The sequence below is a fragment of the Lontra canadensis genome, unplaced genomic scaffold (genome assembly GCF_010015895.1).
Source record: "Lontra canadensis isolate GAN:19392208 unplaced genomic scaffold, GSC_riverotter_1.0 scaffold2, whole genome shotgun sequence".
NCBI classification, from domain to species: domain Eukaryota; kingdom Metazoa; phylum Chordata; class Mammalia; order Carnivora; family Mustelidae; genus Lontra; species Lontra canadensis.
Window position 1 is genome coordinate 13,343,783 of NW_022630996.1, and position 23,248 is coordinate 13,367,030.

Consider the following 23,248-nt stretch of genomic DNA (forward strand, 5'->3'; position numbering starts at 1 on the left):
GAGTGACCCTGCCAGGCAATTTCTGGTCAAGAGTGAAAGGGAGAGACAAGGGGGAAGATTAAATTGCAGGGAGGTTGGGGTCGCCCAGGCAGGAGGAGAGACCCCTCCAACCCACGGTGCTGCCTGTGCGTGCTCTATTCTGCCTGCCGCCTTTCCCAGGGCATGACAGCTTTGGTTTGCGCTATTCTCACACTCCCTTCACTACTTGAAGAAACAGAGGACAGAGAAGCACCAGTGGTGGTGAGAACTGGGCCAGGTTTTGCTGAGTCTAAGTGAACAGAACAGGACATGGCTCACTACTGCTCTCTAGGTAGCAGTGGCCCGGAGCGTAGGCAGGCTCTGAGGTCTGCAGCCCCCAGAGCCAGTGATAAAATTCCATAATTGGTAAAGTCTCCAGGCGTTAGGCATACCACCTCCTCCCTGCTCCTGCCTGGGGGAGCATTGTGCCACACTGAGCCTGGGTGCCGGGTCCCACCCTGGGCGAGATGATGAGCCATATTTGGAGATGAGAGCCGTGGCTGTTGAGACAGACCTTGCCATGGAAACATGCTAGCCAAGGAGCAGTTCTAAGAGATGTTTAAATGGGACCTCTCCAACCCAATTCTGCCTTCATCAATTTCCATGATGTTTGGATCCATTTCAGGCAGTAACTGCTTCTGCACGGAGCAGTTACAGGCTCTCGGCCCCAAAAAGAGAGGGAATTCCAGGGGAAAGGGAGGCTACAGCCGCCTTGGAGCCGTCCTAGCGAGTCCTATGCCAGAGTCCTGGCTGTGGGCCCTCAAGCGAGTCCACTTAACCTCCTCCAACCTATGTCCTCATCTGTAAAATGGAGGCTGTCGTCCCTAGCTGGACCACCTCACAGGGTTGTGGTGGGGGTCACACTCCATCATGCCTGTGAAATTGCTCTGTAAATTGTGAAGCCAGGTACAGCAGTCTGGACCACCATGGTGCCCACGCCTTCCATCTCTGTGTTCTAGAGCCTTCAACCCTCTGCATCTCTCAGACTCCAGGGAAGAAATACAGCAGCCTTGGATCCCCGCTCCTCTGCCCCTGTGCCTGAGGCGAGCCCATCATCAGGGTCATTGGTGGGGGCTGAGCGGAGAAGCACTGTGCTTGGAGAAAACACAGATGCCTGGCTCCTGGAAATTCTGACTACTGGTCCGAGGTTGGCCAGGACCTCAGCATTTTCTAAAAGCTCTACGGTTAGGTTTTAGCCAAAAGCTCAGCGAGGTTTGGAACCCCTTCGCCTTGACCGCAATCCCTGCCTTTCCCTCCTCCCTGGCACTGACTATGTGGCCCAGTTCTCCTTTGCAGTTGTAAGTCTCCCCGCGGGTGGTGGCAAGTGGTGGCCTGGGGGAGCGTGAAAGGGGCATCCTACACCCCGCTCCAACCCCTTGTGTCCCCAGACTCCGGGCCAGCCCCAGCTCTGTTCACGGCAACACCCCGGGCAGGCTTCATGGAGTAGAAAAGCTTTTTCATGTGAATCCCACTTATGGCATGCTACTTGCCCTAAACTGTCACGTTTGTTTTCTTGCGGCTGCCCCAGTCCTGCGTCCTGCAGGTTTGTTTGCAAACTCAGCAAACATCCTGTGTTTAATCGTGTCTGGAGGCTGCCTCCTCGAGTCCCTGTCACAGCGGGGGCGGCTGGACTTGGTGCCAGCACCGCCACGCTGGGCCTCGCCGCCCCACCCTGGCCTGCCAGACATGCCAGGCCCACCAGTGTACTCACATGCCTACACACAGCACGGCCTCTGGGGCTTGGCTGCGAGCCAGCACACTTCCCCATCCCAGACCCATAGCCAGCTTTTGATTATGCCTGTTTGCAGAGGTCAGGGGAGAAGCTGAATAAATTAAGGCCTCAGATAACCCCGACCTCATGTGCTCTAATAGCCAGAGCGCTCCCATATCTTCACCGCACTTTCTCCAGCGCTATGGGCAATAAAATGAATTCACTGGGGTTTCCTTCCTCATTCTGCCCTCTGAAAGGCAGGAAAAAGGCTGTCAGAAAAGCTGGAGTGGGGAGAGGAGGAAGCAGGGAAGTGGCTGGAAAGTTCTGAGCTGGGTGTGGATCCAAGCCCCTATTCAGAGGGCCATGGGCTGCTCAACTGGGGACCGCAAGGGGTCACCCCAGGGCAAGGCTGGCGGGCCCGGGGTAAGATCATGAGGTCCCAACAGGAGTTCCTTCAAGTCCTAACGCCTTCTCCAGCACCACTTAGAAGGCCAGTAATGGCAGAAGGGTTCAGCTGGCCCCGGCGACACACCTGGAAACCGTTAAAGTTGAAATTATCAAAAATACCTAAGTGACAATCAATCAATCAATCAATAAAATTAAAGTTGCACTTTTCATTTAGGAGAAGCTGACCAAAAAGGCCCGTCGGCCACGGTTGCCATCACGGCCAGGAGAGCTGCCGCATGTTTCGTAGGGATGCTGTGGGAGCCGTCTCGGGGGTTTTATGGGCGTGGTATTTAGTCTGCGTAGCCTTTCGGAGGCAGGGGAACATTCCGTGTCTGGCCAAGCTAATAAGCGGCAGGTCTAGACTCTGACACCCCACTCCTAACACCTGCCCTTCCTGGCTGCCCCCGGCCTCCCGCCCCCATGGCAGGTTCTACACCCCGACATCCCTCTCCCAGACCCTCCCTCCGCTGAACTTCCCTGTCACCCACAACGGTGTTTTGGTACTGGGAGCTGTTTATTGCTGTGACAAAGACTCAAGTGGACAGAGAAGGAGTGGCTGAGACTCCCGGCCTTCCCCCAGGCCATCCCACATGTGTCTTCTGAGAAGGGGCACATACTAGCCAGGAACAGACAGCTCCTCCCCCCACCCCCCTCTCCAGGGCCAGCAATTATTTCTGACCTCGCTGAGCCCCCATCTAAATATAGCCCTGGCCAGCCGCTTCTCATCTCAGAAGGAGAAATCTGTTTCAAGCCTTAGTCTGACGTAGATCAGATTCCCCAGCTGCATACAATGTGCAGGGGTGAGTTACCAGCACCGCACTACTCAACCCTCCACCATGAACATCCCAATGGAAACCACATGACGCATGGCTACAGTTCCTCTGGGGCCAGCTCCTGGCAGATGCATGGCGGGGAGACTCTGCCTTGCCTTCTCAGCTCTGCTGCCTGGACGAGCGAAGGCTGGGGATGGGGGCGTGGCTGGGTTGCCTGATGTCCTATTGTCTCCCTTAGAGAAAGGCCAGAATGGGCATGTCCTCTCAGATCTAGAGAGCTACCGCCAAATGCCCTCAGGGGACCATCTCTGAATGAGGAAAACACATTTGCCCCTGTGCGCAAGATGACCCCTATCCGAGGATACTCAGACATCAGAGGACCATCTTCTTCTTTCTCCAGCTGTAAGCAGGGCCCCTACAAGGGGAGCTCCCATGGGTTTGGGAGTGTTCCTTGGCTACCTTGAGGCAGGGAGTGAGGACAAAGGAAGAAGATTTGGGTTTCTTTGGGGCACCTGTAGTCTGCCTGAGATGCTGGGCATAAAGAGCATCCGGAAGTGTATCCATTTCCTTTCATTTGGGCAGCATGATTTTTCCAGGGTCAGATCCCTTTTTGAAGGAAGAGGTTTGTTCACTATCCACCTACCCAGACGGGAATGTCTGCAAGGAAAGACGTGCTTCTTTACAAGCATGCTGCCATGGTCCTGAACTCTCCTGCCCGTCGCTGTGTGCAAACGTCGCTCCTGGTACCAGGCATGCACATCTAGGCACATGCCCTCTGGCCACCGTGCACCTGTGTACCATTCGTACACCATCACCCTCTAGTCTGAACGATCAGATCATTGCTGGGGATGCTGGCCAGCAGTGCCCTTGACAGAAGGCTGTTGGAGGGAAGGGCTGGGTTCTGGGTGGAGGAGGTGCCTGCCTGGTTTGCCCTGCCACTTCCCACAAAGAGTCATGCCAGCAAGCCAGAGGGTCTCGGCATATGTCTTGGAACTCACTTGGCTCAGCTGCAGGGGCCTGGATAAAGGTGTCACCGTGCCAGCCCCTCCCCCTCCCTCTTCTTGGCTCCTGGAACAAAGGCCTCCATTGAGCAGGCTGGGCTTGGGAAACTCACACCAGCAGGTCCCCAGTCCCAGCTCAGATGGGACCACAGCTTCCGTCAGTGGCACTTGGTGGAAGACAGCTGGAATGGGAGCAGCACTTTGATCCCCAAGACAAAGGCTCTTTCCCACCTGTTGGGCTTGGGGGTGGGGAGGGAGGCTCCCAATCTCCATTGGGGTGGGACCGGAAGCTCTGACTCTCCCATCAGCACCGATCTCGGGGTCAAGAGCAGACACCTTGGGCAGGACTCTATCTAGGGATGGTTCTCAAAAGAATTGTGTTGGTGGCCATGTGGCTTTGGACAAATTCTCTAACAACTGAGCTTCACCTGAAAAATGAGGGGACTGGTGGCTGGGTTGTTCCCAAGGTTCCTTCCAGCTTATTAACCCTGTGAATGCCAGAACACTTCTCCCGTCCTGGCACCTTCTCTCCTGCATGGTGGGGGGGAGGGGGGGCAGCTCTCTGGGACAGACCCACTGTGTGAATGTGACCATGACAGTCCAGAGAGGGGAGAGAAGTTGACCTTTACACTAAGAGATGAACTTGTGGCAATAATTCAGAAATTATAGGTTTTGGGGGATAGCCAAGATGGACAAATCAGTTCCGTGTGGTTCTTGTAATGTGAGCCTGATAGAAACCAATGTCACTCATTCTTGAAAGCATTTGCCCTCTTGCTTATGGGCTGTCACTTGCCGTGTCTGAGCTGGGTACTAGCTGTGGAGAGATGAAGAGAGATGACTTCACACCACCTTGTGAGGGGCAGGAGGGGGACATCTTCTCTGGGAAAGATGCTGGAACAACAGACCGGGTTGTTACTGGCATTCCACTAACTCGTTCATCTGTGCCATCCCAATTCATTCTCCCACCAACCCTTCAGGGTGCTTCCTGTTATCCTCAGAGGAAGAAAAGGAGGCCAGGAAGGGCCAGATCCAGGATTCACACCTATCTCTGTCGGCTCCCCAGATCTCTGCTTTTCACTTGGTACTGACATAAAGCTATTCCAAACTCCCTTTTTCCCTCCAAGCACATCTGAAGGAGCCAGGAAGTCTCCCTGGAAGAAGAGGGCTGTGCTAAGACCTACTGGCAGTCTCTTTAGGGCTCCCACTCCACGTTGGACCTCTTGGCCCCCTGGAGGGGCCCTCAGCCCATGAACTTAACCAACCCTTCCTCGTTTACAATACACACCCTGCAGTGCTCTGAAATTTTCAACCCGAGAACCGGGGTTCAGTGGAGGTTCCAAAGGTTTTTCAATCCCCTGGTCTGCACCCAGGGAACCTGTGTGCTGGAGCCTGATGACCGGCTGTGGCCCCACCTTCATTTCAATTTCCGCCTTTGCTGCTGCCCTGCTGTGTGACCTTGGGCAAGCTGCTCAGCCCCTCTCAGTTTTGGCTTTTCCATCTGTGCACCTGAAAAGGGCATCACTCTCCTGCTTGGTGAGGGGTCTGGTTAATAACAAACGCGGGCCACTGCCATGCAGCTCACGCCGGGGAGGCGGGGGATAGGGTGATTTCTCGAGGCTCTGTAGAAATCGCGCGGAGAGCTCCTCACCCAGCTACTGCCGCTTGCTAATGAGGAGCAGCATATGTTGAGATTCCGGCGTCAACACTTGCTCCTCGGCTGTCCGAGTTCCCAGAGCAAACTGGCTTCCTATTAGGCATTTATACTTATTAATAGCAGCAAATTGCAGCCCTCCACAACATCTGCTACATTTCATTTGCAAAGAGCTTCCCAGACCATTTGTATTAGTAGTATTCTATGACTGATTCTCCTAGGCAGAGTAGGCCTGGGTCCTCCTATCTGGAAATGAAGCGGTGGAGGCATAATGAGGGGAAAGGATTTGTTCAAGGTCACCCAGAACCCCAGACCTCCGCTCCCAATCCTCACGCTCTGAGGCTGTTGCCCTTGTTGTTCTGAGTATCGATGACCTTGACCATAGAACTCCTGCCTACACACAGGTGGGGACGATGCTGACAGCCAGGGCTGCTGCCCTTGACCCTGTACATGACCCCACTGTCAGAAAAGACCCCCGCTGGATTAACTCCATGGCCAGAGCACAAGCAGGAGGAACTGCAAAGTTCAAGGCAACCCATTCCTGAGAGACTTGTGTTGCTGCCAAGTAGATAAAATCATTTCCCAGTGATAGGGCAGCCAGGAGATCAGTACAGAGGGTCCTATGAGCATCTGTTCTTCCGGTCAGCCCTCCATACCTGGAGAACCACATTCTCTTTCCTGTCTTTTCTGGTACTTTGCTTAGGGGCTGGACCTCCCTGGGATTTAGAATTAGGAGAATTTGGTCAGCATGGAATACACTAGGAAGATTCATTTGTGATGTCAGACCCAGCTTTTAAAAGCAAGTAGAAACCAGCATGCTGCAACCTTTCCCCTCCTCCATTCCCCCCTGTCTCCTCTACCTTTCAGAGGACCTTTGCACCCTGGTGTGACTTTATGGCCAGCTCTATGTATCAGCTAGCTGTTGCCACCAAAAAGCTGTGTAACAAAGCCCCCCCAAACTCAGTCACGTATTATAATAAGCATTAACTGTCATACGCATGGACGCGTACATCCATTGCCTGTCAACTGTTGTAGGTGAAGCTCAACTTCACCTGCTTCAAGCTGCTGCGTCTGCTGGGCTTATCTCCCATCAGTGGGTTGGGCTCAGGTCTGCTCCACATGGGTTCATCTGACCGAAGAGGAAGTGGATCCATGGGCAAGCTCTTTTCATGGCAAAGGCAGAAACCCAAAAGGGCAAGGCCAACCACAGAGGCACATCACAGGCCTTTGCCTTGTGCTTGTTGTCTTTCCATTGACCAAATCCAGTCCTGAGGCCAAGCCCAAGTCAAGGGGTTGGAATTACACCCCACCTCTCCATTCACCATGAGGCCAGGTAGGGGTAGGGGTAGGTGTGGGGATGTAGGAGGGAAGAGTTGGGACTCATGACAGTCTGCAAAGCCTGTGGCCAGCCTTCTGGTCTTACCATCCCTGGCCAACCTGCCAAGGCCAGATCTACCTGCTACCTCTGAGCAAAGGGGACATGAGTGACTGTGTGCCGGGCACCTGATGTAGGCTGAAATAAAGACACTTCTGGACCCAGTGCTCAGCCACTGCAAGTTCGAGTCCTGGCACTGAGGGTCTCAGAGGTCATCAGGGAGACAGAGCCTTCATGCAACCCTTGCACGGCCCCAGGTTAGCAAAAGTGAGGCCTGCAAAGGCAACCAGAGGCCACCCAAGGAAAGAAAGGTCCCTGGAGAGTTTTGGAGGGGCACCCCAAGACCATGATGCTGAAATCCACATGTATTGCTGAGTTACTAATTTTCTGGAAAATCACTGACTTTTCCCAGCTCTACTTCCTTTGTTCAGAGACAGGAGGACAGGACAGGGATGGATGGGACAGCACCAGAGGACGATGGGTTCTGCACAATTTGACAGGTGCACAGCAGTCCCTCGGAGTTTCTTAATGGGTCCTCTTGCATCCTTTTTTCCCCTTTTTTGACAATTTTGAAGGAAATTGGGTACTTAAGAAGCCTTTTGGACATTTAAATTAACCCCCACCATCAGGCTCTGCGTAGCCACTGCAGCATTAGCATCCAATTATAAGAGGAAAGACGGAGTAATAACTCACATTTCGACCAGAATGTCAAATGCTTGAACAAATGAGAGGCGCTCACAGAGACTGTACATTGTATCTATGGAACATTTCTGAATGTAATCAGCAGAGCAGCAGGCACCCTTTGGGATGCTAACAGCAACAGGCAGAGTGGGACTCTACTGCCAGAAGAGAGCATCTTCCAAAATATCAGGGAATCCAAGCAGTCTAGACAGTCAGCGGCAAGGACTCAAGACAAATAACCTAGTTGCCATGAGCACACCCAAGTCCCAGGCACCTCTAGGGAGTGGGCGCTGGTGATCAGAGTGCAGAAGCTTGTGAAGGTCGAGTTCATGAGTTGAAGTCCTTATGTGGGCTTCTTCACTCTGTCTCAATCCGTCTCTGTCTGTCTAACCCCATCCATAGTTTGTACATTCCTGGCCTTGTCCGTGGGGCCAGACGAGTGCAGGAATAGAGATGGTGATTCTATTTACAATGTTGAAAAGCCAGACGAAACTACACTCTATGACTTAGGGAAGTTTACCTTGGGGGCAAAAGGGTAAAGAAAACCAATGTGCATCCCGGAAAGGTAATGGGGGAAGGAATAGAGATGAGGGTAACCCCCGCACACAGGCGCTTCCTGGTCATAACTGAGAATGTGAACCAGAGCAAAGGGTAAGCAGTAACTGGAGAACCTTATAAAATCATCGACCTTTTGACCTCCTAAGACTTATTTGAATTCTGAGACCCTTCCCTGGGCCTCTGAGAAGAAGTGAGGGGGCATGAGGTAGGGTTCTGGGTGGAACAAAGTGATGACATTACTTTTCCAAATCAAGAAACAGAGTCTAAGAGCTTGAGAATGACAGACCCGGTTACATCACAGCACTTGATAAGAGATATTTATCCAAAGCCCTTCTGTCCATTTGAAATTAAACCGAAAAGAGTAACAATGCCTATCTTTTTACCCAAGGATCTCAGAATATTTCATAAACATGAATTTATTAGTCTAACACCAGAAACATTTGTCTTTTTGTGTCTCGCTCATCTCCCTTAACATAATGTTTCCAAGGTTCATCCATGTTGCCTGTGTCAGAATTCCCTTTTTTTTGAAAGGATGAATATTACGGTCGTCCCTCCTTATCCAGAAGGGATATGTTCCAGGCCCCTTCAGTGGCTACTCGAGACCATGGTTAATACCAAACCCTAGATATACTCTGTTTTCTCCTACCTATACATACAAAGCTATGATAAACTTTATAAGTTAGGCCCAGTAACACATTGATAACCATAACTAGTAATAAAATAGGGCAATCATAATAATAGACTTGTATTAAAAGTTATGTGAATGTGGTCAGTCTCTCGCTCAAAGTGTCTCATTGTACTCTCCTCACCTTTCTTGTGATGATATGAGATGAGAAAATGCCCACAAGATGAGACACGGTGAGGTGAGTGATGTAGCCCCTGGGACCTGGCGTTAGGCTGACATCGACCTTCCAGTCATATGTCAGGAAAGGGGGATCATCTGCTTCTGGGCTGTGGTTGACCACAGGTAACTGGAACCCCAGGAAGGGGAACTGTGGATGGGGGATGGGCGGAGAAGGGTGACTGTTCATCCAGGATGAGTGAATTCATCATCCCGGATGGCTGGTATAGACTGTAGGTCTATACCACATCCCGTGTACCGATCATCTGTCTGTCTGCTTCGGGTTTGGGTTGCTTTGGGTCACTTTCCACCTATGGGCAATGGTTGAATAACATTGCTATGAACATGGGTCTACAAATATCTGTTCAGGTCCCTGTCTCCAGTTTTTGGGGCTGTGTCCCTAGAAGGGGAGTGACGAGATCACACGGTAATTCTGTTTTGGAGGAACGACCACACTGCCCAGTAAGACCTTGAACAAATCCAGTGGAATGCGCCCAGATGACCCTGTGAGAGCCACATCCAAACCCCTCTACCCCGGGAGCCCCAGTTCCCCCCAGCACAGCGTGGGCACACACCGAGCCTCTGCAAGGCGGGGGGTCTTCTCTCCCTAGAAACAGGGAGGGAGTTGTTGCAGACACATCAGTCAACACGTCTCCTGGAGTCCCATGGCCAGGGGACCAACTTCAATCTTTTGTGGTGTCTGAGACCATCCATCACGAGGATGGCTGAGGTCACACATGGCCATCTGATTTGTTCTCCAAGCAGAAGCCCCCCTCCATGACTTCCTTTTCTCACCTCTTCCCGTGGTCTGAATTCCCTCACTCAGTTAATTAGCATGCCTGGCACCGTAGCTGAAGACTTTAATCAGCGTGGGGTGGTTTTAATTAATCGTGTGGCTCTGCATCTGGAGTGGTTTGTGTTCCAGGGTCAGGGGAGGAGCCGGCGATGGGGGAGGGGAGAGGCGGCTTTGTGTGGCGGAAGGTGTGGGTGGAGAGTCTGGGGGTTTGGAGAGAAAGAATCGCATTGCCCCCACAGTGGCTCCCGAGCTACCTGGGCCCTCGTGTGGCTTCCTGAGAGAGGTGTGGAAGGTTCCCTGAGCCATTAGGGTATAGAATGGCACCAAGATAAGTGATGGAGTCAGGCTGGTTTTCAGAAGGGATTCAAAGTGTCCGAAGAATCCCTGATGCTTTCCAGAATCACCCACAGGGTGGGGAGGGAGTCAATGCAAGGGTATAGATCGGGAGATGTAGAGTCAGTCCCGGAGGGGTTGGCTGTTCTAGGAAATACTGCCTGAAAATGGGACTTTGAAGGTCTCCAGGGAAACCTTCTTTGGGAGAGCCCTGGAGAGGCGAGGGGAGAGGCACCTATATCTCAGGTAAGGGGAAGCATTTTACTCAGTCTCTCAGAATCCCGTGAGCGCCTCACTTTGAGCAACCACACTTTAAAAAGAATGGGGAAAAAAAACCTAGATCAAGCTCAGAAGAGTAATTAAAAAAAAAAAAAGACTGAATGTATAGATAGAAAGATCCTAGAAGAAAAGATTGAGAGAAAGCTGGGTCTCCTAGTATCTGCCAAGGAAGGATGTCTGCCCCCGTCCCACAGGGATCTGGCTAGATGAAAAGCAGAGAAAAAGACAGGCCTGTTAGAGTGGCTGGTGACAGCATTAAATAAGTCCAGGAAGCAGGGCTACCCCAGAGTTTCATCCCAGAGATGAAGCAATGACTGGTTTAGGGGCAGACATCGCAGTTCAAGGAGGAAACGGCATGATCAAGGTGCTAAAGAAGAAAAATTCTTCCGGCCTGTGATACTCCCGGTGGAGTTCCTGGGGCCGGGGAAGCCCGTCGGAGCAGGTTCCTGTGATGTGGCAGAGAGGGAATGGGGCCGCGCGATGAAGAATGAGGGGTTAATGACAAAGATGACAATAATAACCGTCGCCTGCCGTGTGCTCCTGCGTTTACAGAGGAACTTTGCGTCTGCCGGGTCATCTGTGCTCTGGGAAACCCTGTGAACGGGGAGGGGTGGGGGGATTCTGTGTCCCTGTTTAGAGTCCAGGGAAAATGAGACTCGGGACCTCGTTGCTGGTAAACGGGCAGAGCCAGGATTGGAGCCCAGCTCTGTGGGCTCCCACCCTCTTTCCAACAGAACTAAAATCATGCTCATTAAAGAGTGGGAGAGGGAGGGTTTTACAATTCTAGGTATTGGCGCTACTTAATACCAGTTGCGAGATATTTTTAGAAATCTGAATGCAAAACCTTTTGAGAACATCAAGGTCGCCAAGCAGCTGGCACACCCCAGAGCCCCATGGCACATGAGTCCAAGGCAGATTATAGAACATGTCAATGGGAGAAACTGGGGAAGATATTAATTAAGTTTAGACCAAGAAAATGCTTTTGATTGAACAAGCCATGATTTTCTCCTTAAGCCCATGCAAAATATGGAGTGCTAGACAAGCAGCTGTAACATATGAAAACATTATTATGTACTCGTGTTACCAACTTCCACCACCGAGGGTCCCTTTTATTACTCTTTCCCCTCTAGGCATCATGTTTTCAAAGATTTTTGCCCGCTAAACAAACTGCATTTATTAAGTAATGATATATTTCCTATTTTTAATATGTGGCATACATCACTGAGTATGCATACGAAAAAGAAAACAGCAACAATCCAATTTCCATTAGGCTTTCGGAACTATTGAAAATAGCTTGTGGACCTTATTACCGCTTCTGCATTCCTGGGAGTCTGGGCACTTGGGGCTGGGAGTCACTATTTACATGCTTACAGGACCAGCATGTCTGTGCCCACTTATAGGGTAGGGACAGAAATGAAAGAGGCCTTAGGAATAGGGTAAGTTCCTGGCTATGTGTAGAGCCAGCAGGGTAATTTGTGCAAAACTGCTTGTCAGAATTAATTGCAAAAATGGGAAAGTCGCATATGGGCAGAGTTGAGGCCTGGTCCGTGCAGATTACACAAGCAGTAAGAACAGGAAAGATGAAATCCCACATGTGCACAAAGACATCCAAGAATGTAGAGAGAGAGGCCAAGGGCAAAACAACAAGAAGGGGAGCCGGAGGCCAGCAGGTAACCGGGAAGAAGTGGGATTGCAAGGTGGTCATTAGGAAGGCTCCACATGCACTCGAGGAAACAAAACAAGACAAAAAAGATACGTAAAGGGAAGGAGAAAGGGAAGTGAGATCATATGAGGCTGGGAATTAATTATTAATTAATTCCAAAAGACGGTTTCAAGACTAATTGAGCAGACCCTGGTGCCAGTTCGCCTGTGCATGAGTTACAAGTAGCCCCTGCCAAGTGTACAGAATTCTACGGAGGCAGACGCCCCACGCAGCAGCAGGGGGAACCAGCCTGCGCCTTGGCTCACGAGGCACAGAAGCACAGTCCGGTCCGAGTGGTTTGCACATCTCCGTGCCTGTTGTCTGATGGCGAAAAACTAAAAAGGACGGTCACATCAGATTCTCTTAGCACAAGCTGAAAGATTGGGTAAGAAGCCTTCTGCAGAGATACAATGGTGCCCCAAACAGAAGAAGATGATTAAAAAACAAAACAAAACAAAAAACTTTTTGTAAAGAAGAAACTGGCAACATAGAGAATAAAGACCAAGGCTATTGAAAGAAAATTAAAATTCTGTGAGATGCTGGGTATCGTGATCAAGTACCTTTTATGTATCGGGCCCTGAGAAGTCCTGTGAAAAGACATCATCCAGGAAAGCTACGTTGGAGAACAAAGACACGCACAAGATTTTTTGGAGCCTGCAGGAGACGGAAGCATTTGGGCTGAGCAGAAGTGTCACGTGGAACATTTTACATTAACAAGCAGCTGGCGAGGGCGAGTATAAGGCTTTGGGGTTGGAGAGGAAGCCTCTAGTCATGAAAAGGGTGTGGGTAGGGGGAGAAGTAGCAACAGCTCTTCTATGAAAACCCCAGAGTGAAAAACTTTTAAAGGCAGTTGGCCAACAGCAGGAGGAAGATTGTGGACAGCTTAAGAGCTACAACGTGAGTTCAAAGGCATGGGAAATGAGAAAGAGAAGGGTCTTGGACTCGCTTTCTTACATGGTCTCTGGGACCACACAGATGTTAAAAAACAAACAAACATAAAGGAGGGGAACTGGGAGGAAGACAGATCACCTTATAGCAAACAAGGAAGGAAGGAAGGATAGGGGGAGGGATGGAGGGAGGAAGGAAGGGAGGGAGAGAGGGTGGGAGGGAGGGAGGGAGGGAGGGAGGGAGGAGAAAGAAAGAGGGGAAGGGAAAGGAAAGGGAGGGAGGAAGAAAGGGAGGGGAGGGAGGGAGGGAAGGAGGAAGGAAGGAAGGAAGGAAGGAAGGAAGGAAGGAAGGAAGGAGAAACAAGAAAAAGAATTTACATTTGGGTTTATTACCTTGATAAGAAGTAAATGTAGAGTATTTTGGGGTTCTGACAGTGGGAAAGTTTAAATGTACACAATATAAATATCTTCTATAACAATTTAATATGAACTCTAAGGAGGTCATAGGCAGAGACATCTAAGAAAGTAACAAGTGTTCATCTCCCCTGGATGCTTTCGTGGCCACCTGCTCAAATATAATCACTCAAGGCCCCTTTCTGTTCTGGGGCCCTGGGCCTCTCCACGTTCCTACATTGATTCGGGTGATTTATCCGATAGAATAGCATCTCTCCCCAGTGAACTACTGGGTATTCTGCAAAACCCCAATCACCCTTCTCTTGTCCTCCTATCCTAGCTCACCAGAGTCCCTGTGGAGTCCTGTGGTCAGTATCGGAGTTGCAGCGAGTGTCTGGGCTCTGGCGACCCCCACTGCGGCTGGTGTGTGCTCCACAACACGTGAGTACCACTGGGCAGCTTCCTCCTGCCTCCCACTTCCCCCGTCATTCTCCTCTTCCTCCTCGCCTTTTCTGTCACCACTCTCCTTCCCTTTGATCTCTGTTCTCTCCCTGCCTTTTCTTACTCTTCCTTTTTCTGTACCCTTTGCAAATCGTACCCCCTTCTTTGTTCCGACTTCACCTTAAATTGTCAGATTCCCATAAGAAATATACGGACATGTCAGCCTGGGAATAATGATGAGTCAGGATATGGAATCATGCAGGTAATTGCACACTGGCGGGCCGGAGGGAGAATTCCTGGACATTTCTGATGGTGACTTGGCTGCAGACTGATGTTCCAGGACTAAATACCAAGGAAAAAATTCCCTCAACTTTTTTCTCAAGGCTCACGTAGGCCGCAAAATCATGTGCAAGATATGGATTCCCCACTTAGTGATTTGACAACAACAGAAGATAGTCTTCCATATCCACCCAGAACCTTCTGGCATTTGAGGTGGACATTTCGAGTGTGTAGCGCCCAAGGACCGTCCCTCTTTGTCAGTACACCCATCTGGCTATCAGAGGACAATGGGCCTGGGCTCACTAGACCAATGAACCCGTGTCCCAAGTGCCAGGCACTCTCCCTGTGTGCTTCTTGGTGCCTGTTCCATGGTATTCTCCAGAAGAGGGAAGGAGGCAACAGTATACAGTGGAGGTAGATGTAGCCTGAGATGTGATTGAGGGCTGGGGTGCAGGGTACAGACAAGCAACCCAGACATGTGGGGAGAGCTGAAAGCCCTCCTTTGGGGGCTTGGGGATCAGAAGACCCTTGGCGTTGCTGACTAGAGAAGCCAACAATAGTTGGGCCCCCCACTCAGAGGGAATTTATATCCAGTTAAGCTGTTGTTGCTGGAACCCCAGGCTTCTAGTCAGCACCTGAAGCTGACTTGCTACCAGTTGGACCCAGTGTTACACACTAAGGAGAAGGACTTTAGTCTCCCTGCTGAGAGCCTGACTGTATGTGACCAAGAACATTTTCCAGGTGTTTTCAGCTCTAAGAAGGTGGGAACAGGATCTTGCCTCCATGCAGGGAATGCTTCTGAAAGTGAGAAATGTCCTCTTAAATTCTAGCACATTCTCCCCAAGGGCACAGTCACCCGCCCGTCCCTGGGGACAAGTTCACACATAATGAGTCCTTGAACTCCTTGAACTCCCTTAGGCATATTATGGTGGGAAAACTTGAGACCCATTGACCCGGATAACTGAGAGATGACTGGGAAGTAGGGGTGGGGGGTGGGCACAAGGGCGTGTATGGAACCAGGAAGCAGTAGAACCCACGAGTGGCCAGCAGGACAGAATGGGAGAGACTGCATTCAGAGATCAGATTGGCCCCGATCAGTACAGAAGGGTTGCCTATGTGGTACTTTGCAAGGCAGAAGGGAAGTCATTTCCTTTTTCCCCCACAATGAGGTCTCTCAGGAAGGGACCATGCTTCAGACCCACTGCTTCCTTGGGGACCTAGGCCACCTGGATTTCTCCTTAGCTGAGGGCTGCTCCGCAGTTCCAGGCGTGGGGCACTCACACCTTAGCATCCTCCAAGGGCAATCGGTAAAGCTGGACCCTCAGACACTGTCTGTGGGACCCAAAGACAGGTCTCCATGTCAGCTTTGGTCCTGCCTGGAGATGCTGACCCACATAGCACTAAACCCTGGGAGGAGGAGGGACCCCTAGGCTCTGAGAAGGAAGCAGAGGGGTTGTGGGTACGCTCACATTCCATCCCTAGAGGCAAGTTAAAGAGGAAGAAGAGGAAGGACCAGAAATTACTTCCTGTGTGGTCTCAGTTTCTCCTTTGGCAACATAATGCCTGCCTCCCATTCAATGGCAGAAAACAAGGGTGGTCTGGGGCCCAAGAGAAGTCTGGGAAATTCATGAAGGAACCCATCAGCCTGCACTGGGAAGCCAGCAGCACCGCAATCAGCATGGCCTAAGGAAAACAGCCATGGACATGAACTTTGGGCATCTGCCACCAAGTCCCAATTCCACAATCCCCAGCTGGCCAGCTAGCTGGGGCAGCCGGGCTCATCTGTGGATGGGAGATGGCGATGCCTGTCTTGTGCCCCTCACCGAGCTGTTGGAGAATGAAATGAGATGGCATTGGTGAAAGCATGTCCTGAACTGTGGAGTGTCATGAGATGGAAAGAGGAGGTGGGGCAGGAATGGCCGCACGGTCAGGGAAAGACGGAGAGCTCCCGGGTGCGGGTGCCCTGCCTCTAATGGCTTCAGTCAACCCCCGTGGATTGTCCAGATGGCTCGACTTCAGATCCATCTTTCCCTTGCCATGGGCATCCCAGCCTCAAACTGCCAGCCTCTGAGCCACAGCTGCTCCAGCTGGATTGCCCTCGTCTCCGTTAACCTGGCATCCCGTCTGATAATGAAGTTTGCGTATCGTATTCGTACGCGTCGTGTTGGTACAGTGCTCAGTGGGCACACGTCCTCAGAAAGCAAGGGCTGTACGAGGGCTTGGTCTTGGCTGCTCAGCACAGAGCTGCTGCTGCTGCTGTCGGCGGCTCTCCCTTGCCCAAAATGCCGTGGCCACAGCAACAGGACTCACACCTGAACAAAGTCCCTCTTGCACATGTATTTTCTCCATGAGGCACATCATGCTCTTCTCAGGCTTAAAGGCAGTAGAGAGCACTTCAACACAACGCTTGGGGGCCATTTCAAAGAACAAAGTCACTGACAAAATACATGAAAATGCAAAAAAAAAAAAAAAGCCAAAAACAAAACAAACAAACAAAAAAATACCATGGCACTACACAGACCATGAAAAGGACATTTGTTTATACATGAACTGAAACAAGAAAGCCGAGTATCATTGCCTCATTCAGCCTCTGATAGGAATGGGCAGATGTAGCAAGGCATAGTTTTCTCCATCCGGCTGCTCATATCCAGGAATGACCCAAAAGCGCCGTAAGTATCCATGTGGGGATTTTCAATAAAGGGTAACAAGAAAGGTGACTTCACCAATGTGGAATCCACAACTTAAGAGGATTGGAGCTCTGTACATCAGAAGCTTAGAATCCTCGTTTATAAGGAGGAAACGAGATCCTTCTTGTGCTGGTGGCAAGCAGATAAAATCAAGTGATAAAGGATGTTGTAAACGTTCGAGGCCCAGCACCAGGTCAAGGGAGTGTCCTCTGAAAGCTTGAGCCTCCTGGTGCCAGGATCTGTGCAGGCGTGTCTGGTAAATCTCAACTCCTCTGGGCGGACAGAGCTCCCGAGCACCCCTGCGTCAGGACGGCCGGCTCACCCCGGCACCTCCTCCCAGCACTAGTCGGCTAGTCGCTGAGGAGGAACGCTGGCCCACATGGCTGAATGAAACCTGAAGGGCCCCGGGGTCTTCTAAGACGCTGTATGTGGAAATAGGATGTTTAACGTAGAGTGAGATAAGCAGAGCTTAAGTGTACACTTTGAACAGTTTTGACAAATGCAAAGACCCAGGTAATCTACACTCCCACCAAGAGAGATAAAACGTTGAGGGTGCCCGGGGCGGGGGGGCTCAATTGGCTAAGTATCTGACTCTTGATTTCGGCTCAGGTCATGATCTCAGGGTCATGAGATCAAGCGCTACGTCTTCTCACGTCAGGCTCGACGCTCAGCAGGAGGTCTGGTTCTCTCTCTCCCTATGCCTCTGTCCCTCCCCCAGCTCACATGTATTCTCTCTCCAAAATAAATAAATAAAATCTTAACAACAACGAAAATATATATATACACACACACACAAAATATCCTTCATCCAGAAAGTTCTCTCATGCTCCTTCCCATTCTTTCCATTGGGACATTCTTCCTTAATCACTTAAGTTCAGGTCAAAGCCAGACACTGCTTTTTCTGACACACTTTCCATTTTATTTTACTTTATTTTCTTTTATTTTATTTCACTTTACTTTCTTTCCTTTTCTTTTCTTTAGTTTTCTTTTCTTCTCTTTTCTTTTGTTTTCTTCCTTGCATTTTAAATAGATGCCCCGGACAGTTGCGGTTGGGAGGGACCCACGAGGACATGGCTGGAAAAGGCTGGGACAGGCAGAGTCCATGCAGAAGGTGGAGGGGGGCCGGAAGGAGCCTGCAGACACTCCCCTGGGGCACCTCTGTTTGCTGAGAAGGCAGCCTGGTGAAAACTGCTGGGGGATTTATTGCCTGTGGGAGTGCTGTGCCCCCGTACTGCTTCTCTGTACATCCTCAGTCAGTGCCAGGCACAGGGCCAGCCTCGGGGGAAACAAGGGACTGCATGAGATGGCCTTTGCCCTGAAGCTTCTTGGGAATAAGGACTCTAATCCAGGGAGGGGGCAGGGGTTGCAGACTGGACCAGAATCAGCTCATTTGGCAGGTGCCCATCATGGGCAAGCCCCAGTGCCAAGTGCTGCGAGGCCCCGCGAGCCTGACTCTCAGGAAAACCAGGACAAAGAGCCTCAGGAAGAGGGTTCCTTAGAGTGTCAAGTGTCCTTTTCCTGCCACTTTTGCCAGTTTTCCCTATGGTTGTAGGGAGTAGGAGGGTGGAAACTTTCTGGGAAGAGGACAGCAGAAGCTGTGTGTGTGTGTGAGAGAGAGAGAGAGAGAGGGGTTGGGGGGAGAGAGAGAGAGAAAAATAGGAGGAGACAGAGAAGAAGGAGAGAGAAGGAGAGAGCAAGTGCATAGTTCAAGGGCATGGCCCGTACTAACAGGTGGCTCAGGTGGCTGAAAGGGCCCTTTCTACCAGCGAGGGCACAGGTGGGATGCAGACTGAACAAGCTTAAGAAATGCTTGTGTAATTGAAACCTCCCTTTTGTTGTCTCAGAGGACGGGCCTGCCAATCCAGTAGCACAGAGCATAGCCCCTTTGTCCTCTCATGCGGTCCCTGACCCAGCCCGAGGCTTGCTGGTTTCCGATGGCAGCAGTGGTTTCAACAAGCTGGGTTTTTATTTGTCCCTGAATCTTGAGCCCGTCTTTCCAGGGCATTCACCTTGGGCCTGAGCCTACCTGTTCTGACTTGGAGAAAGGTTAAGGAAAGCCTCTGGCCCAGCCCACCTTTGCCTGTCCTGGGCCTGGAACATTCCCCCCAACCACCAGGCTTGGCACATCCCCAGGCCCTTCTCCATCTCCCCTGCCCATTCCTCCCCCGCCAGGCCCAGGCCAAGAAGCCAGTCTCGGTCTCAGCAGGTAATGGGATCCCACGGTGGACCCAGCCACATCGATTGGCCCAGACGTTACCTTTCTGAAGAACGTTCATCAGCGTCACTCCTGGGAGGCTCATGTAACCCAAGACATCAACAGGGGGAAAATAAGACCAGCTTTTATGAAGTCTCTCCCTTGTCCCGTGGTGACCCCTCCTCGCAGATTTCTTCTGTTGGAAGAATGCCCACCGTGGTGTACTTGGCCCGGGTTACTGTGCAGTATCCACTCCTTTTCTCTTTTGTGTGGCTTCTGCCAAGATGGAGAGAGGGAAAGGGAGGGTGAGGAAAAGTACTTCTATCCTGAGCGGAAGGGAGGGGTTACAGCTCAGAACCTGCCTATGGACAGAGCCAGCCTGGGCTCAGTTTCCTCCACGGAGAGCAACAATGGCAGAGTCACCTTGCAGCCACCCTGGAGATGAAAACAAAGGACGTGTGTGAAATGCCCTCATGGTGACCTGGAGGTCACCCCAATTGCAGTGACTGTGGGAGCAGAGGCTGCAGATCTGACCCCAGGGCCTCCACCATGGCCCCTGTCCCTTCCTGTCCCCACCCGACCCAGGACTGGGGGGCTGTGGCTAGGCAGCTGGAACAAAGTCTCCCTGCCTTGGACAGCTCCAACCAGCCACACCATGGAGGCCGTGTTCAGCAGCCTGGTCGGCACTGACCCCTGGGAAGCCTCAAAGTCTGTCCCGTAGCCATGGCTGAGTGTCCCCTGAATGAAGTACAAGCCTACCCTAAAAATGCAAGTGCTTCCTTGCTGCTTCTCAGCATATCCCAGAGCCTGGTTTTATTTTATTCTGAAGCTGTGTCAAAGGATTACTTAATACCAACCTACAAAGGCAATGATCTCTCCGAGGGCTGTTTGCAGAAGACCCACACACTCCCAAGGAACCGTTAGAATCCCGTCTGCCCAGCAGACTCTGCTGTCTACGCTCTGGTCTTCCCTGACTCTCTGCCAGCAAGTTACCAGCCCCTGGTCCAGAGGGAAGAATCCCAGACGGGTTACTGGGTACAGGGGAGTTTTTCCATCTGTGGCTCAGCAGATGCACAGCAGGGGTTAAAGAAGCTCCCTTTCCCTCTCCTCACTCCTGCCTCCCCCTTCTCCCCACATCCATGTGTATAACACATGCGTTCATGACCAAAGGATGTGAAGTCAACGATGCCATCAGCTTGTAGGAATTAGGAAAGTCCTGTGGTCCATATGAGGTCTGAGCATCCCTCCCAGTCTCCTGACTTGGCCCCCTGCAGACAGCCTGGGGGGCTGAGCTGCCTCTGAGGTTCAAGTGCAGATGGACACACCATACATCAGCATGCACCACACTCCTCCTGGCCACGCCGCCCTGCACCAAACCTGCTGGCCTGGAGACATTAGCAGACATGAAAGGTCCAGGCTATGGGATAACGTGTAGCCTGCAGGCTGGCTCGGATCAACCCAAGTAACCCGTGAGTGTGTTTCGAGTAACAGCCAGCATCCTCCCTGTTACTGACTGGATCACGGGGAAAATAGACTAGCCTCCCACCACTTGCCTCTGCTTCCTCTTCCACCTCCTCCTCCTCCTCCTCCTCTCTCTCTCTCTCCCTCCATCTCCTGCCCTCTGTCCCTCCCCCTCCCTGCAATCCTGCTCTTCTCTCCACCTCCTCTTTCCTAACCTATCCTCATCCTTAAAAGAAATAAATAGGTCCAAACCATGCTCCCTACTGATGAAGAGAAGCAAGAGACGGTCCCCGCTTCCCCTTCCTGTTGGGCACCTGCTAGGTGCAATTCTCTTCTCGGAAGCAGGGAACCTCCCTGGGTCCCTTTTATGACCACCTGAGGTTTGTGTTCAATATATCATTTGTTCAAGGCTTGCAGGGGTGAAAGGAAGGCAAGGTGAGCCTCGGACCTGGCACCCAGGGCAGAGCTTGGCTCTCCCTGCAGACATGCTGGTGGGCCAGGACCACATGGTTGCCATGTAAGCCCACGAAGGTCCTTAGGCATCATCTGGACTCCTACACCTGCTGGTTCCGTGAAGTCCTATGCCCTCCTCCTGCACCAGGGGTAGGGTCCGGGAGGCAGGGAACCCCACAGCCTCTGCTCAGGTTGGCTTTGGAGCTTTAGAGATGACAAAAGGTTGTGAGTCCAGTTGCAGGTTCAGTCACCACCTTGCTGGCAACAAGGGTAATTGTAGTGTAGTCATGGTTTATCCAGAAACAGCCTAAATACTTAGGTCAAGGCCATGGACCGTAGAATTTCGACACAGCAGGGCTGGCCTGGTCCATGCCTTTCCTGAAGAAACCTCTTGCACACTCGCCTGGCCTGGAAGGGTTCCGTTCCCCATCTAGCTCACCTTCCTCCAAGCCGCACATGTATCTGCCCATTTCCACAGGCTTTCCTGACGAGGACAAGGCCAACAGTACTGGCAAACCCAGTTTCTCCCCTCACCAGGGTTCCCAGATGCGGATACAGTGACCAAAGAGGTGTTAGAGTGAGCATTCCTCTTAGCCCTTCTGTAAAGATCATTTGGGAAACCCCATCTCCACCCCATTTTTTCAGTCTCCTCAAATTTCAAACACAGCTCCCCACAACGGCGCCCTTCAGCCCAGACCATGACTAACGTGAGACGTTAAGGATGGCTGGGGGTCAGCTGTGGGCAGAAGTCGGGAGACACCCTTATATCCAAGGCTGGTGGCCCCTGCTGGAGGGCCAGGGCATGGGCCAGCCCTCACCCACCCAGCCCCGGCCTGGAGGCTCACCCAGGCCGCACTCGAAGCCCCAATTCCAAATTGAGATTTGCCCGCCCAGCCGGTGGCCCTGGACGTTCATATTTCTATCACTGTCCCTAGGAATTAATTTCTAAAGAGCTTAATCACCACTTCTTCCCTCTCCCTCACCCCCTTCCTTTCTCCATTCCTCTCTTTTCCAATTTTCCACTTGGCTGGGAATTCTCCTGCAGCAAAAGTTCAGGCTTAGGGGAGGGCGGAGATGGCCGCTTCATTAGAGAGGATAATCTCATTGGAACCACTGGCTTGAATAATAACCCCTCCAGGGTCCAGGCTTCTGTCCCCACGGCCTTTCAGCACCTTTGGACTGGGCCTGGAGGGCCCAACTGCAGAGAAAGCAGGATGAGGAAGGGCTGTAGGAGCAGGAGAGCAGGGCCACCCTCCAGTTCTGGGGGCCTGCCTGAGCTATCGGCTGGGGTCTGCTTCCTGCTGCCCCCTGCAGGTCTGTGTAGGGGGAGGGGTGGCGAGGGTGGTGGCATGGGTGACTGTCTGAAGATCCCAGGTCACCTAGAGTGTATTGTCGAACCTGCTTGGCAGATGGGTGAAACAGGACCTTCCTTCAGCTCCAGGGTCCTCCCGCAGCCGAGTAAAAGGAAATGCTATAAGAAGCATCTGGAGACCCATTGAAGGAAACATCTAAGCCCTCACCCCCGCACACCCCCCAAAAGTCATGCATGAATCCTTTGCACACTTGCCAGCTCTTGCCTGGGCTAATGAGAAATCACAATCCTGGAAGAGTAGAGGGCCATTACCCTGACAGACCCGGTAAGGTCTCAGAAGGGATCTGTCCTTCCCCCTCCATTATCCTATCACATCTAAGGTCAGTGGTCTGTGCATTAGGACATTTGCAGCCTCCACCCTCATGGGCCCTGAGGAAAAGTAGAAATGTCAAAACATCCCTGACACTGACCTTAAACTTGACTTTCCACTAAGAGAGCGGAGTAGTCAATACCCTTTGACAGCTGGTAAGAAAGCAGAGCTCCAAGCAAACCAGACCGCTCTTTCCCTTTTTCCTCCCTCCTGGCCTCTGGGGTCCCCCATCCCTCATTAGGAGGAAAACTGCTGGAACCATCTCTGTCTTTCTGTTTCTGGTTTGCCCCATGGGCCAGTCTGAAAACTCTTGCTTCTGTGTCAGCTGCAGTTTGGGAAGGCATGCATGAGGAAGGAAGAGCAGGGATGGGATCATAATACTGGTGTTCGTTTATTGAAGGCTCATTGCCTGCGAGCTATGCCCTGTTCTAAATACTTTACTTATATAACATCATTTCATTCTCCATAATAATCCTATGTGGTAGATGCTATTTTGTCCCCATTTTGTAGAAGAGAAAGTTGAGGCATCAAGAGGTTAAGTAATTTGCCAAAAATTACACAGTTACATGGGATGTTTCAGATTGTAAGCTACAGGTGGCTTTCTT

General features: G+C 51.5%; 1 protein-coding gene across 1 annotated transcript in view; it reads left to right on the top strand.

Moving 5' to 3' along the window:
* Positions 1-23,248, top strand: part of PLXNA4 (plexin A4) — a 417,569-nt gene that overhangs the window by 301,106 nt on the left and 93,215 nt on the right. Inside the window, exon 5 of the mRNA XM_032869059.1 lies at positions 13,787-13,887. Coding sequence (XP_032724950.1) covers positions 13,787-13,887 — 101 coding nt within the window. The remainder of the gene's footprint in view (positions 1-13,786; positions 13,888-23,248) is intronic.